The sequence below is a fragment of the Rhinolophus sinicus genome, chromosome 14 (assembly GCF_057876585.1).
Source record: "Rhinolophus sinicus isolate RSI-liver-muscle chromosome 14, RSI-T2T, whole genome shotgun sequence".
Taxonomy (NCBI): Eukaryota; Metazoa; Chordata; class Mammalia; order Chiroptera; family Rhinolophidae; genus Rhinolophus; species Rhinolophus sinicus.
The window spans coordinates 184401130-184419060 of NC_142514.1; the positions used below are offsets into that span (position 1 = coordinate 184401130).

General features: G+C 61.6%; 2 protein-coding genes across 5 annotated transcripts; both read left to right on the forward strand.

Moving 5' to 3' along the window:
* Positions 1 to 715: 715 nt before the first annotated feature.
* On the forward strand, positions 716 to 4962 carry NDUFS8 (NADH:ubiquinone oxidoreductase core subunit S8). 4 transcript variants are annotated; one of them, XM_019717502.3, is made up of 7 exons: positions 716 to 850; positions 1923 to 1980; positions 2071 to 2121; positions 2611 to 2700; positions 2793 to 2965; positions 4560 to 4688; positions 4774 to 4962. In XM_019717502.3, exons 1-7 carry the CDS (start codon positions 731 to 733, stop codon positions 4903 to 4905), a joined length of 753 nt encoding a protein of 250 aa, XP_019573061.3. In that variant the 5' UTR covers positions 716 to 730; the 3' UTR covers positions 4906 to 4962. The 4 variants fall into 4 exon arrangements, with proteins under 4 accessions (XP_019573061.3, XP_019573062.1, XP_074192920.2 ...); XM_019717503.3 differs by having other exon boundaries at positions 848 to 1111; XM_074336819.2 differs by having other exon boundaries at positions 848 to 1086.
* Positions 4963 to 7378: 2416 nt separating this feature from the next.
* TCIRG1 (T cell immune regulator 1, ATPase H+ transporting V0 subunit a3) lies at positions 7379 to 16982 on the forward strand. Its single transcript, XM_019717504.3, has 20 exons — positions 7379 to 7486; positions 9751 to 9871; positions 10111 to 10189; positions 11009 to 11229; positions 11319 to 11404; positions 11693 to 11819; positions 11910 to 11992; positions 12151 to 12244; positions 12327 to 12539; positions 13234 to 13378; positions 13928 to 14067; positions 14139 to 14296; positions 14391 to 14481; positions 14962 to 15080; positions 15163 to 15376; positions 15729 to 15851; positions 16042 to 16146; positions 16224 to 16341; positions 16565 to 16742; positions 16826 to 16982. Exons 2-20 carry the CDS (start codon positions 9755 to 9757, stop codon positions 16902 to 16904), a joined length of 2490 nt encoding a protein of 829 aa, XP_019573063.2. The 5' UTR covers positions 7379 to 7486; positions 9751 to 9754; the 3' UTR covers positions 16905 to 16982.
* Positions 16983 to 17931: the final 949 nt, after the last annotated feature.

A 17931-nucleotide genomic window follows, 5' to 3' on the forward strand; every position in this document is an offset into this window, starting at 1 on the left:
GACACACGGGACCCTCCACATGGCAGGACCTCTGCACACATGCTCGGCGTGCTCTCTGCCCTTGGCCTGCCCACCTACTCGTCACCAGCTTGGACATGTCCTCCGAAGCCTTCCCTGACCGCCACCCACTCGCCCACACACGCAGGCGGCCTCGGGCCTTTCTGAGCATCCGCCGCCTCCGGGTCCTTCTACCAACTCACTGGAGGAAACACGGGTTGGTGGCTATTGAGGGACGGGGCTCGCGAGTCCTATAGATCCAGGTGCGGCTCAGTCGGCCGCATTTCCGAGCTCTATGGTTTGGGCAAAGTTTCTAAACAAATCTGTGCCTCAGTTTCCCCATCGGTAAAACGAATATAATAGTTCGTCCACCCAGGGCTGCTGTAAAGATTAAATGAAGCCGCCTGGGGGCAGTTTTAGCACAGAACAGGCACGGATCCCGTGCAGAATTACGGCCGGCCACGATTCTCAACACCTTTAGCACATACGCCCCGCGGAAGCCAAGCGTGGGGGGCAGCCCAGGGAGACGGGTCAGAACCGGAACCGCTACCTCAACCACGTCCCGGATGTCCCGCCTCCAGTGGCTCGGGAGTCCTCTCTTATTGGCTTCTCCAATCCAACATGGCGACGTCCTATGGTACTTCAAGCACCTGTTCTTCCCTAGCCAATCGGAAGAAAGACGTTTCTGGAATCCGCCTCTTTCCACAGCACCACTGGCCAATCAGACCACACCATGAAGGGTCAGCGCGGAGAAGGCGAAGCCAGGCGGCCCAATGGCAGCGTCCCAGCGTGTAGGCTCCGCCTCTTGGCGGACAGGCCTCTCGGTACCGGGAAGGAGTGGCAACGCTTCAAGGTGGGTGTTCGGGGCGCGCCTGCTAGGGCCGGAACAGGGTAGGGCGGCATTGGGGACGCGTGTGGTGTCCCCGTTGGCCCTGCCGGCTCTGCGCCCGGGCCTCATCTCGGCCTGCTCAGGAGCGCAGTTCCTGTGTCCTTGAGCGTGTAGCGGGCGGGCCGGGAAGCCGGCCTCCTCATGGCGCATGTGCCACTGCGGCCTTGGGGTCAGAGGTCATGCGGCAGGTCGAGGACGAGGTTGGGTTAGGCGCCTGGCACTGAAGTCAGTGGTCAAAAGAAATGGGCCCGTTAGAGGTCACAGATCACGGGAGGGGCACTCTTGAGTTCCGGCTAAGTGCGGGGCTCTGGGCTAAACCCTAGGCATGTACGAACTTTCGTGCTCCTGAGCCCTCACCCCCATTTCACTTGAGAAAACAGGCCAGGGGACCTCACCTACCCAAGGTCACTTGGCAGTCTGGGAGACAGTTCCGGAGGACTTTGATGCCAGGGAAAGGAATTTGATCGTGAGGGTTATTTAAGCCTCGGAAGGATTTCCAGCAGGGGAGCACTGGGGGTGTAGAGGGAGGGGTCTGGCCTGGGTTCAGTTCTCGGTCCCAACTCCTTAGTGTATGACTTTGGGCAAGTCACTTAACATAATTGAGCTGCAGCTTCTCGTCTGTGTCTCTCTCATGGGGTCCTCGTAAGGACAAAAGAACGGTGCATGTCGCCCCTGTGACAGTGAACTCTCAAATGCGGGTGGCCGCTGGCAGTGTTGTTTGGGTCAGATTTGTAAGGATGAACTGGAGGGGAGAGATGGGTGGCAGGAGGGATGGATTTTAAAGATTTCTTATATGAGCTAGAACTTGGGAGCCACAGGTACTCCTAAGTCTTGCGTAGCTGAGCAGTGTCAGGTTGGAGGGTGGCAGGTGCCCTCCTGGGAACAGGAAGGCCATCTGTGCCTCTGACAGGAATGGAGTTAGGTAGGGGACAAGGTGATACAGTGGCCCTGAGGTCAAGGGTCAGGGCTCCTGCACTGCGAATTCCTGGAGGGCCATCCTGGGACCCAGCACACCTCTTGCTTTTCATGCCCACAGATGCGCTGCCTGACTCTACCCACGCTGCTCCGGGCCCTGGCACAGGTTGCACACACAGGTAGGACCAAGGGAGCCTTTTCTGGGCCTGGGGGAGCCCAGTGTCCCCGCCTGAGGTCTCAGCTGCTCAGCATCATCCCTCTCCTTGCAGGGCATCTCAGTGGGCGGAGCCTGCACAGCAGCGCAGTGGCAGCCACCTACAGTGAGTCCCAAGGCACTTGGAGCCTCTGGCTGTTCTGCTCATGGCCCTGCCAGGGGCAGAGGAGAAGGCCTGGCTCTGCCAGGGGCTCCGCATCCCTGTAAAATGAGGAGGATGATCAACTTTGAATATGATTTTCTGGAACAGAGTCTGTCATTGCGGGAGGTGGGGGGCCCTCTCTGTGGCCACACAGTTTGATCTCAGAGCTCCCCTGCGTGGGACCGGGAGGGAGATTGCAGGTGTCAGCCCTGGGTGCCTATACTGCTTCACCAGGACCCAAGCTTTCTCACCCTCCTTTACTCCTGGGCAAGGGCTGCCAGGGCCAGAAGCCAAGGTGGGGAAGGTTTGGTGAATGAACAAGCCCTTTTGGGTCCCAGCTGTTGCCCCTGGCAGGAAGGCCAGGCCTCATCTCCCTGAACTGGATTCCCTGGGGGGACGAGGAGAGGCAATGAGAAGCCCCTACCATGGCCTCTCTGCCTGCCTCCTTGTCAGAGTACGTGAACATGCGAGAGCCCTCGATGGACATGAAGTCAGTGACCGACCGGGCAGCTCAGACCCTGCTGTGGACCGAGCTCGCTCGAGGTAGGAGCTGGGGGCAGGGCCAGGTGGGCTGGGGGTGGGTCCCGATGTTTAGAGAGGAGGGGGCCCACCTACCATGCCTGCGCTCCTCACAGGGCTGGGCATGACTCTGAGCTACCTGTTCCGGGAGCCAGCCACCATCAACTACCCGTTTGAGAAGGGCCCGCTGAGCCCACGCTTCCGCGGAGAGCATGCACTGCGCCGTTACCCGTCTGGGGAGGAGCGCTGCATCGCCTGCAAGCTTTGCGAGGCCGTCTGCCCCGCCCAGGTGAGTCCCTGACCCTGACTGACCACTACCCGGCCCCTGCCACTGGCAGAGGGAGGCCACAGCCTGCTGCAGAGAGGGAAGCAGGGCAGCCCTGGGCCCGAACTCTGGCCTCCTTACCTTGTGTGTGTCTCCAGGAAACTCCCTTTTGCTCTCTGAGCCACTTCCCCCCTCTCCCCGCCAATGGGAACCATGAGGCCTTGTTGCTGGGCCGACTTAGAGTCAGTGGGTCAGTGAGTCAGAAGCGTAAAGCTTCCAGCCCTGAACAGACCATGTGACATGAGTGGGGCCTGCCCTTGGGGGTCTGGTCAGGGACATGAACCCCAGGCCTCTTGAGGGTCTCTACTTTTCCCTGGACACAGTAGCAGTTCAGGAGCCCTGTCTGTGTGCCTGTTGCAGGGCCACAGCCAAAGACGCACACACCATAGCTGAGGCCCTCGCGGCCCCAGTGGCTGTCCCTTTGAGTCCGGGTGTTTGGTTCTGTTGGAGGGTCCCTCGTGGATCGCCTGAAGTCAGGGCCTGTAGTATGGAAACATAGCGGCAGACCCATGGCGTGCCCAGCAGGCGCCCCAGCAGGCACACTGTCCACACAGTGACCCCATCTCAGTGGCCGCTCCAAGGCCACGTCTCTGTGACTCAGGACAGCTCCTGTCAGTCCCAGCTTGTCTCCTGGACTGCTCCCAGCTCTTCTGGGCCACCAGCTGTGGCCTTGATGTTTTCAGTCCATCCAGCAACCCAGAACACACAGAAGAGCCCCAAAACAATAGTAACAGTGACGGTTTCCAGTTAGCGAGTGCCGTCCAAGCACTTTGCCAAGGTCATGATTTATCTTTACAACGACTCCGGGAGGTAGAGGTTATTATCCCCATTTTTATAGATTAGGAAACAGAGACACAAAGAGAGGAGGCTACCAGCCAAAGGTCCCTCTGTAAGTGGTGGGCATTACACTCCTGGGGATGTGTGAGGGCCTTTGCCACAACCCTTTGAAGGTCCTCCCAGCTGTGGTGCTACCAGTTGTGGTCCTCCCAGCCACCACTTCTGCCAGGTAGTACAAGGCTGTACCGAGGAACTGAGAGGTAAGGACTAGCCCACGAGTCTGGGCTCTGCCCCCGCTTGCTGTGTGGCTTTGGAAAGCCCCTCAACCTCTCTGAGCCTCCATTTTCTCATCCATCAATTGGAAAACTAGAGTAAGTGGGAGAGTTATTCAACATTAACCTACAGTAACAGGACCTACTACAGCCTGGCATCCCGCAGGGCTTCAGCTGCTGCAGCAAATGAAGCAGGCGACAACCTTCCTCTCGTGAGACTCACGTTCTCCAGTTAGCAAACGAACAAGAAAAATGTCATCTAGGGCAGGTGCTAAGAAGAGGTTGACATGAGAGACGTGACAGGTGGCCTGTTGGGGGAGGAGTCAAGAAAGGTGTATCTGGGCTGAAAGTAGGTGACAGAGGGTCCGCTCTGCAGGCCCGGGGGGATGAGCCCCCCAGAGGGGGGTGGGTGTGTGCAGCCCCGGGGGCGGGAATGAGCAGTGAGGACCGGACCCTGTCCCCGGAGCCCAGCATGGTGGCTGGCAGCAGTACCCTGTGCCACTCTCCAGGCCATCACCATCGAGGCTGAGCCTCGGGCTGACGGCAGCCGCCGGACCACCCGCTATGACATTGACATGACCAAGTGCATCTACTGCGGCTTCTGCCAGGAGGCCTGCCCCGTGGACGCCATCGTCGAGGTGAGCAGGCTTTGGGGTGGAGGAGGCGGGGGCAGAGGCTCCTTGGACGGGCCTGACATGGCTGTGCCTGCACCCCTACCTGCAGGGCCCCAACTTTGAGTTCTCCACGGAGACGCACGAGGAGCTGCTGTACAACAAGGAGAAGCTGCTGAACAATGGAGACAAGTGGGAGGCTGAGATCGCCGCCAACATCCAGGCTGACTATCTCTATCGGTGACGCCCTGCCTGCTTCGGCCGTAGCCCCTGGTGCCCAATAAAGAAGCTCTGACCCCTCCCACTGCCTCTGTCATGAATCCGGCTGTCCAGGCTGGGCTGGCCCAACCTGACCTTCGCCTGTGGATTCCTCCACTGGACCACGTCCCTCAGTGGGCCCAGCTGAGCTGGCCCAGCCTTCCTGTGGCACTCTGGGTCCCAGCAGGCCCTGCCCAAGACTAGATCCTAGCTCATAGTAGCCCTGTTGGCCAGGCATATTCCCCAGGGCTCAGCAGGACACCCATAATCCTGGGTGTCCACGGCTGGGGTCTGTGCCTGCCCTCCCCTGAGGGCCACCCAGAACTAAGGACACAGAGTTCCCTAGGCCAGGCAGAAGTATGTCAGGTGGCAGAAACTCAGAAAGGCTAGATCATGCTTGTTGAAGGGCAGGGGGAATCCTGCTGGGGGGGGGGGGGTGACAGTCACGAGGTGGTGACACAGGCCCTGCTGCCCCTGAGCTGGCCTTGCCTTATATCTAGCCACATCCCCTTTCCTCCCCAAGTTCCCAGACCAGGCTACTGACTTGGCTACTGCTCAGGACTTCCTATTTTGCAGTCCCAGCAGTGGTGTGGTTCCCTCTGGAGCAACACACAAGCCCAGTGCCATTGGAATAGCCAAAAATGTACTTGGTGCCAAGCACTGTGCCTTGTACTTGGTGCCAAGCACTGTGAAAGGATTTCAGTACGTTCTCAGCAGTGGGGAAACTGGCTCAGAGATGTGAAGTGACTTGCTCAGGATTACACAGCCTATATCCAATGAAAAAGCTAACTCTGGCCTGAGAGCTCTCAGTCCCCCTCGCCATCATTTCCAAAAGTATTTCTTACTAAACAACTAATCTCGCAAGATGCTTCTTGGAAAGAAGGGGGAGGGTGTGCTGTGGACCATTAAGTGTGAGAAATGCCACCAGTGTCCTGTCCACTCTGGGACAGACTGCATGTTAGCACAGTCAAGGCTCTGAGACGGCCTGCAGCAAAGAAATGCAGCCTTTTCCCCAGCTCATTCCCAGGGCGCCTTTTTCTCAGATCACTGCTGACACCTGGGCCAGTCTGGGCCCCACCACTGGCTAAGGCTTTGAGGCCCCACAGCCCGAGGAGCAGGGCACCGAAGTGAGAACTAAGTGCAGGACCTGAAAGGAACCCTGAAAGGAAGCCCAGGAAGTGGCCACGAGTCCAGCCCACTGCTAGTCTTAGTGGCTGTGGGAGGCGGGAGCACTGCAAAAACAGTTACAAGAGAGAAAAGTCCCAAATCACCTCTTCGCTTTTCCGAATCAGCATTAGGTGATTGGCATGGAGACTATATTGGTGCACAGATAACTAGAATACTTTTAATTAAACGGGTCAGACTATATCCAGCTCCTGGTGTGAGTCCCTTACTGACCCATAAGGTATCTGCATCAGGAGTGCAGCTCTTAACGCCCTTTCGTAAAACGGCAGAGACCAGTTTCCCCTGTCCCTGGTGGTATTGACCTGAGAACCCCACGCCTCTCCGCTGGTGTTTGGTGTGTCAAGGGTCCCCTCTGAAAACAGCCCCATGATGTTCCAGAACACGTCCCCCCTTTTCTTGGATGCTGACCTTGGCTGCGACTCCGTGTACAGTCCCAGCTCGGGGGCTCCATTTGCTCACCCCTTGCAGTGTGGGGTTCAAGAATCACCAGAGCTGGTGGGTGCTCTAGTCTCCAGTGGGTATGGTCCTGGCCTGTCTAGAGTGCAGGCAGCTGGACAGCTGAGAGCCCCAATTCAGGGGTGCTGGGACACGACTAAATTGAAGCAAGGTCACTAGGACACCCCAGCGACAGGTGGAGCAACGTAAGCAGCATTCATTGCTCAGCACCTGCTGCGTGTGTGTGTGTGTGTGTGTGTGTGTGTGTGTGTGTGTGGTGGGGGGGGTGTTGGGCGGGAGCTGAGTGGAACAATGCAACCATTACCTGGCCCTCAGTGTCCCGCTGTCACTAAGGAAAGAGGCCCAGAGAGGGGCAGCCATCCACCCAAGGGCACAGAGCATGGCCTGGAGCCCAGCCAGGCCTCTACCCTGGGTGGTCAGAGGCAGGAAGGCAGAGAACCCAGTGTAACTGCGGTTGCCTGTTAAGGGGCTGTGGGTCCCAAAGGTGGGAGACAGTGCTGGTCTTGGACCCCATGCGGGTCTTGGACCCAGGCCTGGGTCCCATCAGCCATAGGCCCAGGGAGCCAGCCCTCTAGGTGGTGGGGGTCCCATTCACTAGCCCTCGAGCTGGGGCGCCTCCTCCCAGCCCCGCCGTGTAGACGTGCGCAGTTTGCGTTGGTCAGTGCTTCTGCTCCCCAGGCCTCCTCACCCCGACGCCCGAATGGTCTCCCAAGCTCCGCGAGGAAGCGCAGCCGGCGCGAAGCCCCAGTTTCGGCGCGGTCTCCCTCCCGGCGGTTCCAGGGACTCGGGGCGGGGCGGGGCTTCACTGACCCCGCCCCGCCTCTCGGCCCCGCCCGGCAGGGAAAGTGAGTTGCGTGGGCACCGCGGCAGGAATCTCAGAGCCCGGAGCACAGAGCTGAGCCGCGCCTCGTGCGGCCGACCTGGGGGTGAGTGCCTCCACCGGGTGTCAGGCCTTGCTGGGGGCCACGGAGACTAGGAGGAGGAGGAGGAGGAAAAGAAGGATGGGGTGTGAACAGCCACTGGCAACTACTGAGGCCAACTCTGCCAGGCCTGGTGTGCTCAGAGCTTCTCTCTGTGGCGCCTTCCCCCGAAGGAGGGACCCATTCTACAGATGAGGAAACTGCGGCCCACCCAAGTAGGAAGAGGCAGAGCTAGAGGCAAGTGGGGTCTTTCTGACTCCAGAGCCTACCAGTCCGGAATGGAGGAGGTGGCAGACCCTCTCCTCAGCCCAGGTCATCGCGAGCCAGGGGCACAGAGGAGAGACCTGTGGGTTGTTTGAGGAGCCGGCCTTAGCCTCCAGCCTCCCGAAGGACGAGGAGCAGAGGGGCACAGAGCGAGAAGTGGGCTGGACTCTGAAGGCCACAGGACTGGGGCACCTTCATTTGCTCCTTAAATGGGACTGGGGTGACCTCTGGTTCAGGAAGGGGCCAGGGAGGATGAATGGTAGGGTGTGCGCCAGGGGAGGGGTCTGGCCAGGTCCCTACACACTCGTGCCCACCACAGGGAAGTGCCCAGGCCCGAGAGCCCTGTAAGTCAAGGCCACCAGGCTGCATTTGCCACAGCTGCTTCACTCTCTGGGTCGGGTCCCCAGACCTGGCTTCCTACAACCCCCCATTTGGCCAGCCCAACCTTTTGGGGTGTCCAGGGCAGAGAACACATATTGGGCCCTCCCCTGAGCACCTATTGGGCACTGGGACTTCCAAACCAGTAGCCCCAGGCCTGGCTCCCGTCTGACCTGGCCGCTTGCAGACTCTGATCTTGGACCTTGCCTCTCCAAGTCTCAGTTAACCCACCTATAAAGCAGGGCTACAGTGCCCTCTCCCTCCAGCATGGCTGACCCTCCTAAATGAGGGAGCATGGGTGAAGGGATCACATGGGGGCTCTAGTTGTTTTTGTCACCTCCCTACCTGGGTCCTGTCTCTGCTGGGGGTGGTTAAGTCCCATTTACCCAAAGAGGAAGTGGAGGCCCTGAGAGGGCAAGAGACTCCCCCAGGGTCACACAGCCAATCACAGCTTGGGCAGAGCTCCAAGCCCTGGTCCCTGAGCCTCTGGGAATGGAAGCCAGCGCCTCCTACCCACCTTTCCTAGTCCAGGGCCCAGCCCTTCTGCAGCCTCGGGCTGTTTCCTTCGGCAGGCATTCTCTCCTCTCCGGGGCTGGGGACAGGGCTGCATTCCCTTTTTTGACTTAAGTAAACCAGGCCCCCGGGGAGGAAGTGACCAGCCGCACAGGCCCCAGTCAGCCCAGACAGTGGGTGGGGCACTCTGGCGCCAAACCTTCACCCTCTCAGTGGGACCCTAACCCATGCCTGTCTCCTCTTCCCTCCAGTTTGAGAGCTAAAGAAACTGAGTCCCACAGACAGGAAGTAGCTGGCCCCGGCCCTGAGAGCAGCGGTCACAGAGCCCTGGCTTGTGGGCTGGGCATCCGCAGGTCCCATTGGAGGCCACCCTGGCCCTCCCCCTGCCGGTGTTTGAGCAAGGCCCCGCCAGGCCCTTCCGGCCCATTTTGCAGTTTCCACAGTTTCACTTTCAATAATTTCGACATCTGGAAGTCTGCTCCCACCCCTATCCACAACAGCCGCCGTCAGGCAGCCCAGGCCTCAGGAGAAGATCCCCCGTTCATCAGTGTTCCCAGCAGGCCTCTGTGCCCTCACTGGGCCCCTGGGGACACAGTGGAGATCCCCACCACCCTCAGCCCCTCAGCGCACACAGACCCCGCAGGGAGGGAGCAGGGCTCCAGCTGCCTGTGGGGACAGGCCCAACCTCAGCCTGGGTGTCTTGTCAAAGACACTCCCTGGGGTAGAAAGACAGGGCTCATGGCCAGGAGGCCCGCTGCTAGAGTGACCCTTGGCCTGGGGTCCCAAGGATGAGTAGGATGCAGGGCAGTGGCAGGTCACAGAGGAGGGCCAGTGTCACCAGGAGCCATCACGGGTGAGGAGCAGGGCCAGAGTCAGCCAGGAAGAGCTTGACCTCGGGCTTTGAGTCAGATTGTGGCATCGGCTATGCCAGGTTCCTTGTTTCCCGTGTTATCTCAGCACATCTTCCAGCTTCCTGGGCCTGTTTCTCCGTCTGTCAGATGGGGGTGGAAGCAGCACCTTCCAGGATCATGTGAGCTGACGGGTACTGAATTCCTAGCCTGTCAGCAATTGTGGCTTGCCCCTGACTGAGCCCCCACCTCCTGCCCGCCCCACAGGACCATGGGCTCCATGTTCCGGAGTGAGGAGGTGGCACTGGTTCAGCTCTTCTTGCCCACGGCTGCTGCCTACCCCTGTGTGAGCCAGCTGGGCGAGCTGGGTCTCGTGGAATTCAGAGATGTGAGAGGGGCTGGGACGCGTGTGGGAGGGGACCTTGTCCTTTGGTGGCCGAGCTGGATGCCCTCCTCAGTGGCTGTGGGGTCTGGTCTGTCTCCAGCTGGGCATCTGGACGTTCACGGTGTGCTTAGCACCTTTTTGGGGATGCAGCTACAGCCTGAGGAGAGCCTGGCCTGGGCCCGGGGGTGGGGACCTCCCTGACTCCGTCCCCAGAAACTGACCCCTCCACATGGCAATCACAGCTCAACGCCTCGGTAAGCGCCTTCCAGAGACGCTTTGTGTTGGATGTTCGGCGCTGTGAGGAGCTGGAGAAGACCTTCAGTGAGTTGGTTCCAGGGCTACATCCCAGGCAGGCTCCCTGGAGGAGGCGCTGGTCGAGCTTGGTCTGAAAGGGAGCGTCCTGGTCACCCAGGTAGAAGGCAGAGAAAGGAGGTCCAGGCTAGGGCCTGCAGAGCCAGAGCAGGGCAGCTGGGATCTGTGCAGTGTTCTTGGGAACAGGGCAGCCTTGGGTGAGCTGAGCAGAGAACCGAGGCCAGAGCTGGCTTGGAAGAGGCCTTGAATACGGGGCGAGGGTCTGGAAATTTGCTACCATGGTTTCTTAGCAAGAGAGAGGCATGAACAGAGCTTCCTCTTCTGTAAATGGACCGGAGTGGGCAGAGGCCAGGATTTAGGGTCAGGTGCCCCCAAGAAGCAGCTCCTTCTTAAACGGGCATGGGGGACCCCTGCCTTGGCACCTGGAGGAGCCTGCAAGGTGGGAGAATCAAGCACACCTGTGTAATGGTTTGATAGCTTATCAATAAAGTGATCAGGCAGGCACCGTGTGGGCCTCCATGTAAGCTCTCGTTCCATGGCCTGCCATGCGGGGGCTGGCCTGCTGGGATGAGCTCTGTGGGCCCCGGGCTCTGAGCTGCGCAGGGGCCAAGGGAATGAAGGCAGAGAGGGCAGATCTGTGGGGATGGAGGTTTTGCCTGGAGTTTATCTGAGGATCTGGGACTTAGTGAATCAGTTAGCTAGGGGCCACTGGAGTTTGAGGTGGCATTTGGGGTCCCCTAGACAGTGGCCAGCCCTTGGCTAACAGTGCCCATTAGCTGGTGGTGGCCCCTGAGTGGCCTCCACTGACACCCATCCCTCTGCACCCAGCCTTCCTGCAGGAGGAGGTTCGGCGGGCTGGGCTGGTACTGCCCCTGCCGGAGGGGGTGCTGCCAGCGCCCCCACCCCGCAACCTGCTGCGCATTCAGGAGGAGACGGATCGCCTGGCACAGGAGCTCCGGGACGTGAGGGGCAACCAGCAGGCCCTGCGGGCCCAGTTGCATGAGCTGCAGCTCCACGCGGCTGTGCTAAGCCAGGGCCACGGCCCCCCGGTTAGCACCAGCCTGGGCAGGGCGCACAGGGAAGGGGTGGGTACCGGGCCCCATTTGGGCTGGGGTTCACGGTGCCTCTCGACTCCTAGGTGGCAGCCACCTACACAGATGGGCCCTCGGAAAGTAGCCCCCTACTCCAGTCCCTGGGGGACCCTCACCAGGACCTCAGGGTCAAGTAAGTGAGGGGCAGCTTCATGCTCTTTCTCATCAGCCACAGGGGCCCTGAGCACCGGCGCCAGGCCTGGCTCGGACTCCTTGTCCAGTGCTCCCAGGCCTGGAATTTTCCTTGCTCACGGGGGTTTCCCCTCTCTGGCCCTGCATGGTGGGCTCCTGCCTTGTTCCTGGGGACAGGGCCAGTGTGCCTGGTTGACCACCCTGGGCAGGGCGGGGCTGTGGAGTGGTCTGGCGGGGCGAGGTTGGAGGAGGTAGGACCAGCCCCCCCCAGCCCTGCCTGGCCCCGCAGCTTCGTGGCAGGTGCTGTGGAACCCCACAAGGCTGCCGCCCTGGAGCGCCTGCTCTGGAGGGCATGTCGCGGCTTCCTAATCGCCAGCTTCAGGGAGGCGGAGCAGCCACTGGAGGACCCTGTGACAGTGAGCAGTGATTGGGCTGGGGGGACCCAGGCTGGGGTGCATGCTGGTGGGAGCCAGGACGCCAAGGTAAACCGGGCCTCACTCCGTCAGGGCGAGCCTGCGACGTGGATGACTTTCCTCATCTCTTACTGGGGCGAGCAGATCGGTCAGAAGATTCGCAAAATCACTGACTGGTGAGCCCCCTGGGAGGCCGGCTACCTGCTGCCCTTGTGCCCGGGCCCCTGCATGTCCCCTCCACTGAGCCCGCCCTGTCCCCTGCGCTGCCCCGTGAGCTCCTTCCAGACTCATCTGGAACCCGTGGCTCACCTCATGTCGCCTCCTCCCCTGCCAGCTTCCACTGCCACGTCTTCCCATTCCCCGAGCAGGATGATGCCCGCCGTGGGGTCCTGCAGCAGCTGCAGCAGCAGAGCCTTGAGCTGCAGGAGGTGGGTGCCCACGACCTGCCAACCCTCCCCCTGCCCTGCCCCCAACCCTGTGCCTCCTAACCCCACCCTGCTCTGGCCTCAGGTCCTGGGGGAGACGGAGCGCTTCCTGAGCCAGGTGCTGAGCCGGGTGCAGCGGCTGCTGCCTCCCTGGCAGGTGCAGATGCGCAAGATGAAGGCTGTATACCTGGTCCTCAACCAGTGCAGCGTGAGCGCCACACACAAGTGCCTCATTGCCGAGGCCTGGTGTGCCACGCGCGACCTGCCCACCTTGCAGCAGGCGCTGCAGGAAAGCTCGGTGAGCCTGGTGGGGGTCCCCGTACCCCCTGCTGCCAGGCCACGGCCTGTTTCTGCCTCATAACAAATTTCCCATTGCTTTGCTAGGGCTTCCCTTCCCCCGGGGAGTCCACCCTGATGGCTCTGGTCCAGCAAGCCCACCCCCTGACTTCCCAGAGCTTCTGGGGTGGACTGTCACACCCTGGTGGCTATACTGGGCGTTGAGTGAGAAACGGGGTTCAAATCCAGGCTCTGCAGCCACTGGTCCTGTGACCTTGGGCTGACTGGAGGGCGCCTCAGGCTCCTCCTCTGTAAAATGGGTGCAATGACCCTGCAACCAGGGATCGCTGTAGTGTGAATACACCACAGGCTGCCTGTGCCTAGTGGGTGCTCAAAATTGCCAATGGGGCTCCCTCCTGGGCCACCTGGATGAGCAGTAGCATGCTTCTATTTCCCAAGCGACTGTGGTCCCGCTGACCTCTGGCTCTCCCTAAATCCCCCTGAATGGGGGCAGGTGGGACTGGTGGTCCTACTTCACAGAGAGGGGAGGGGCTGCCCCAGGTCCCAAGCGCCTGTCCAGTGAGCCCCCGCTGTGCTCCACGTCTCCACCTGGGCCTGGCTGGGGGAATCCAAGGATCCCTGAGGGTCCCGCCATCAGTCTCATCTGCCTGCCTGTCTGTCTGTCTGTCTGCCGGCCTGCCTGCTGGGCGCCCCAGAGTGAGGAAGGTGTGAGTGCTGTGGTTCACCGCATCCCCTGCCGGGACATGCCCCCCACGCTCATCCGCACCACCCGCTTCACGGCCAGCTTCCAGGGCATCGTGGATGCCTATGGCGTGGGCCGCTACCAGGAGGTCAACCCCGGTGAGAGCCCTGGCACCCCACAGCCCCACCTTGGTGGAAGTCTGGGAAGGCGGTATCCACACTGGACCTGTCCTGCCCTCTGAAGTCGAGGTGCACTCCCTGTCACTCCACTGCTGTCGGGGCCCAGTGCTTTGTGTTTATCCCAGCAACCCGCCCCCTGCCTTGTGACGCTCACAACAGGGCTGGCACAGGGTTGCACGAGGGGCAGCGGCTCTGCAGTAGGAATGGTCCGGGTTTGAGGTCCAACTTGCCTACCTTGATAAGTTGCTTGGCTTCTCGGAGCCTCAGTTTTCTCACCTGTAGAATGGGGATCACGGTGCAGACTCAGAGCAGCACTGGGAAGGTGATCGTCAGGCTTTGGCAGCCAGCCAGCAGGCCGTGGGCCAACACGAGCCTGCAGACGTGTTCTGTCTGGCCACACTGTGTTTTTTAAGAAGTGTGAATTGGGTGCCATCCCAGAGTCTGGGCTCGGGGCCTCCGTGGCAGCTTGTACAGAGATGTGCCTTTCTCCGTGGGGTCCTGGCTGACCATGGGACCTCTCTCCCGCAGCGCCCTACACCATCATCACCTTCCCCTTCCTCTTCGCCGTGATGTTTGGCGACGTGGGCCACGGGCTGCTCATGTTCCTCTTCGCCCTGGCCATGGTGCTCGCTGAGGACCGGCCGGGTGTGAAGATGGCGCAGAACGAGGTGAGGGCATGTGGTGGCCGGGCAGGTGGGGTAGGTGGGCCCAGCCAGTCCCTCACAGCCCCCACCCCCAGATCTGGCGCACCTTCTTCGGCGGCCGCTACCTGCTTCTGCTCATGGGCCTGTTCTCCATCTACACTGGCTTCATCTACAATGAGTGCTTCAGCCGTGCCACCGCCATCTTCCCCTCGGGCTGGAGCGTGGCGGCCATGGCCAACCAGTCCGGCTGGAGGTGAGGTCTGCCTGCCTGCCTGCCCCGCTGGCCCCCAGGTCCCCACCGCTCCTGGTCCCTGCCTCCCTGAACACCCTGCCTGCTCTTCCCACAGCGACGCATTCCTGGCCGAGCACCCGCTGCTTGCACTGGACCCCAATGTCACTGGTGTCTTCCTGGGACCCTACCCCTTTGGCATCGACCCTGTGAGTCCTGGCCGCTGGCCGTGGGTGCTGCAGGCAGGCGGGAGGGCAGCCTGGTTTTGATGCAGGAGGCACAGGGCCCCAGATAGATGAGGGCCCCCCTTGCAGCCACTCCCCAGAGCAGAGAGGCATGTTGCGGTGACGGGAGCACTTGGTCGCTATGGAGCCCCCTCTGTGCCGGGTACTGTTCTGAGCCCTTTATGTACAATGACTATATTTCATCCTCCTGACGGCTTCACGAAGAGCTCCCATTTTATAGATGAGGAAGCTAAGACACACGGGACCATGTGCCCAAGGTCACCCCGTTAGAAAGAGCTGGGGTTGGGACCGGGTTGTCTGTGCTCTTAACCAGTCCCCTCTGCTGCCCTTCATGGGAGGGCAGGTGACAGATTGTGCTGAGGCCCCGAAGGGGACAAAGAGGTGGGTGAGAGTGATGTGGACAGGGGGCCCCCTGCGTGACACCCACCTTTCCTGCCACCCTAGGTCTGGAGCCTGGCTGTCAATCACCTGAGCTTCCTCAATTCCTTCAAGATGAAGATGTCTGTCATCCTGGGGGTCACCCACATGGCCTTCGGGGTGGTCCTGGGAGTCTTCAACCATGTGTGAGGGCGCAGGCTCCCGGGGCGGGGGTTGGGGGCTGGCAGGGCCAGGGTGGTCCGCTCACCGGCCCTCCTCCTGCCCCAGGCACTTTGGCCAGCGGCACCGGCTGCTGCTGGAGACCCTGCCTGAGCTGGTCTTCCTGCTGGGCCTGTTTGGCTACCTGGTCTTCCTGGTCGTTTACAAGTGGCTTCGAGTCTCGGTGGCCGGTGCCGCCTCAGCCCCCAGCATCCTCATCCATTTCATCAACATGTTCCTCTTCTCCAGCAGCCCCACCAACCGGCTGCTGTTTCCTGGGCAGGTGGGCTGGGCCGGGGGCACGGGGCGGGCTCACACCCCTCCTGGGGCCCTGTGGCCACTGGACACCTCGGAGCTGCAGGGTCCTCATCTGGGAACCAAGGATGCAGGCCCGAGGCCTTGACACAGGGGGGTCCAGGGGCAGTGTGAGGCTCCAGGGGTGGGGGGGGCGCAGTGGGTGCCGGAAGCCTGTGGCCCTTCTCTCTGAGGATTCCTTAGGGAGCAGTGATGTCCCTGCTTAGCAAGGGGTGCTGCGGGAAAAGCAGACGGTGGGCTCCCTGGGCCCTGTGAGTCGTGTGGCCCCGGCCGGGTGTGGGGCTCGCAGGGGGCACTGACTCAAGCGCCATCCCCTGCAGGAGGTGGTGCAGGCCACCCTGGTGGTGCTGGCCCTGGCCACGGTGCCCATCCTGCTGCTTGGCACACCCTTGTTTCTGCGCTGGCAGCACCGGAGAAGGAGACGGCATGCTGGCCCACAGCCGGTAGAGGCGGGAGGGGGGCACGTGGGAGGGGACTGCTGGGGAGGGGGGGCCACTGCCAGGCTGAGATACGCCTCCCTCACTCCCTCCCTCGCGGGCTCCCCGGCGCCTGTGCATGGACGGTATGGGGAGGTGTGGGCGGGATCTGGGGCTGGGCCTGCTGATGCCCCCGCCCTTCCCCCCGCCCCCCCAGGATGAGGAGAAGACCGGGCTTCTGGACCCGCCCGATGCACCTACGTCTGGCTGGGGCTCTGATGAGGAGAAGGCAGGGTGCTCGGGGGATCAAGAGGAGGCCAAGGTGGGTGTGGTGCCCTTCTGAGTGGGGGCGGGGGCAGGCCCGGCTTGCCCCTCACTGCTGCCCACTGCACCCCCCAGTTTGTTCTCTCCGAGGTGTTCATGCACCAGGCCATCCACACCATCGAGTTCTGCCTGGGCTGCATCTCCAACACCGCCTCCTACCTGCGCCTCTGGGCCCTGAGCCTGGCCCATGCCCGTGAGTGACCCGGCCACTGGCAAGTCCTGGCTCCGCACCCCCACCCCCAAAGCTGCTTGCTGGGTGGCCTGGGGGGGTCACTTCTCTGGGCCTCAGGATCCTGTCAAGTGGGGCCATCAGAGGAGGCCCCCGTAGGTCTCGCAGGAAGAGGGACTTCAGGCTTCCCCTGGGGGCTGGTGGGCAGCCCGGCCCCTGGTCTCCACTGCGCCTGCTTCATCCACAGAGCTATCGGAGGTCCTGTGGGCCATGGTGATGCGTGTGGGCCTGCGCCTGGGCCGAGAGATGGGCGTGATGGCCGTGGTGCTGGTCCCCGTCTTTGCCGCCTTCGCCGTCCTCACCGTGGCCATCCTGCTGGTGATGGAGGGGCTCTCAGCCTTCTTACACGCGCTGAGGCTGCACTGGTGAGCTGCCCCCCCGGCTGGCCCGGGCAGCAGGGGCAGGGGTGGAGGGCCCTCCCCTCACCAGTTCTCCCTTCTCACCCCAGGGTGGAGTTCCAGAACAAGTTCTACTCAGGCACTGGCTACAAGCTGAACCCCTTCACCTTCACTGTGGAAGATGAATAAAGCCCACCTGTGGCCGTGCCCACGGCCCCCACCCTTACCTTGCTGTGGCAGGAAAGAAATAAAGAGGAGGAAGGTCCAGGACTGCGTCTTGGCCTGTCTGGAACGCCAGGGGCTGGGGGCTGGTCCTTCCCATGAGCTGGCTTCATGGAGCCCTGCCAGCCCCTGCGCCTGTCTCATACCTTCCTTTGCAGCTGAGGGGGTGGGGGGTGGGGGTGGGGGGTACTGGTGTAGGAGCTGGGGCCTCCAGAAGTCAGGGAGGACCCGTGAGCACTCCTGCAAAAATCCCAGACTCGGGGTGAAGGACCAAGGAGGGATGTTTCCAACACATTCTAGCTCGGGATGAGTGTCTCCCCAGGCTGGGCTGGGCTAAGTGAGCTGCTCATCCTTGGGGGTGTGCAAACTGGCTGTAAGCGAATGTTCAGGGCACTCTGGGTGTGGAGGGTGGGGCCTGGTGTGAATCGGCCAGTATCCCCATTTCCTCGTGCTGGTGCTGGCCCCAGGCACGCAAGGGAGGTGGTGTCACACACACCTGAGGCCACCATCCTGCAGAGAAGGGCAGAGGCTGTCCAGGAAGCCCCGAGGGTCGGGAGGCCTGTCCCCCCATCACCAGAGGCTGCAGCCTCTCCTGTCTCCTGGATGGGCAGTCCTGTGTCAGCTGGGGGGGGTGGCATCCTGCAACTCTTCGTGGCCAGGTCCCCCCCACCGTCTGGGAGGCAGGGCCGATGCTTCTCAGAGGCCTCCCTCTCTCCAGCTGAGGAGCTGCAGTTCTTCCAGCTCCAGGAACAAGGGCCGCGTGGAGGCCAGCGATGCTCTGGGCAGTGAGCTGGGTGACCTGGCCCCATCACTGCATCTCATCTGCCCAGTGGCTGGGAGGGGCCTGTCCATCGGGTCGGGGCTGCCCTGCTGAGGGTCTCCACATGCCACGGCAATCCCACGGGCCTGGCAGACTTGGCTCCGAGGAACGACAGCAGTGTCTGGTGGGGAACAGCTGCATGTGCAACTCAGGTGGGATCTGGACTGAGCCCTG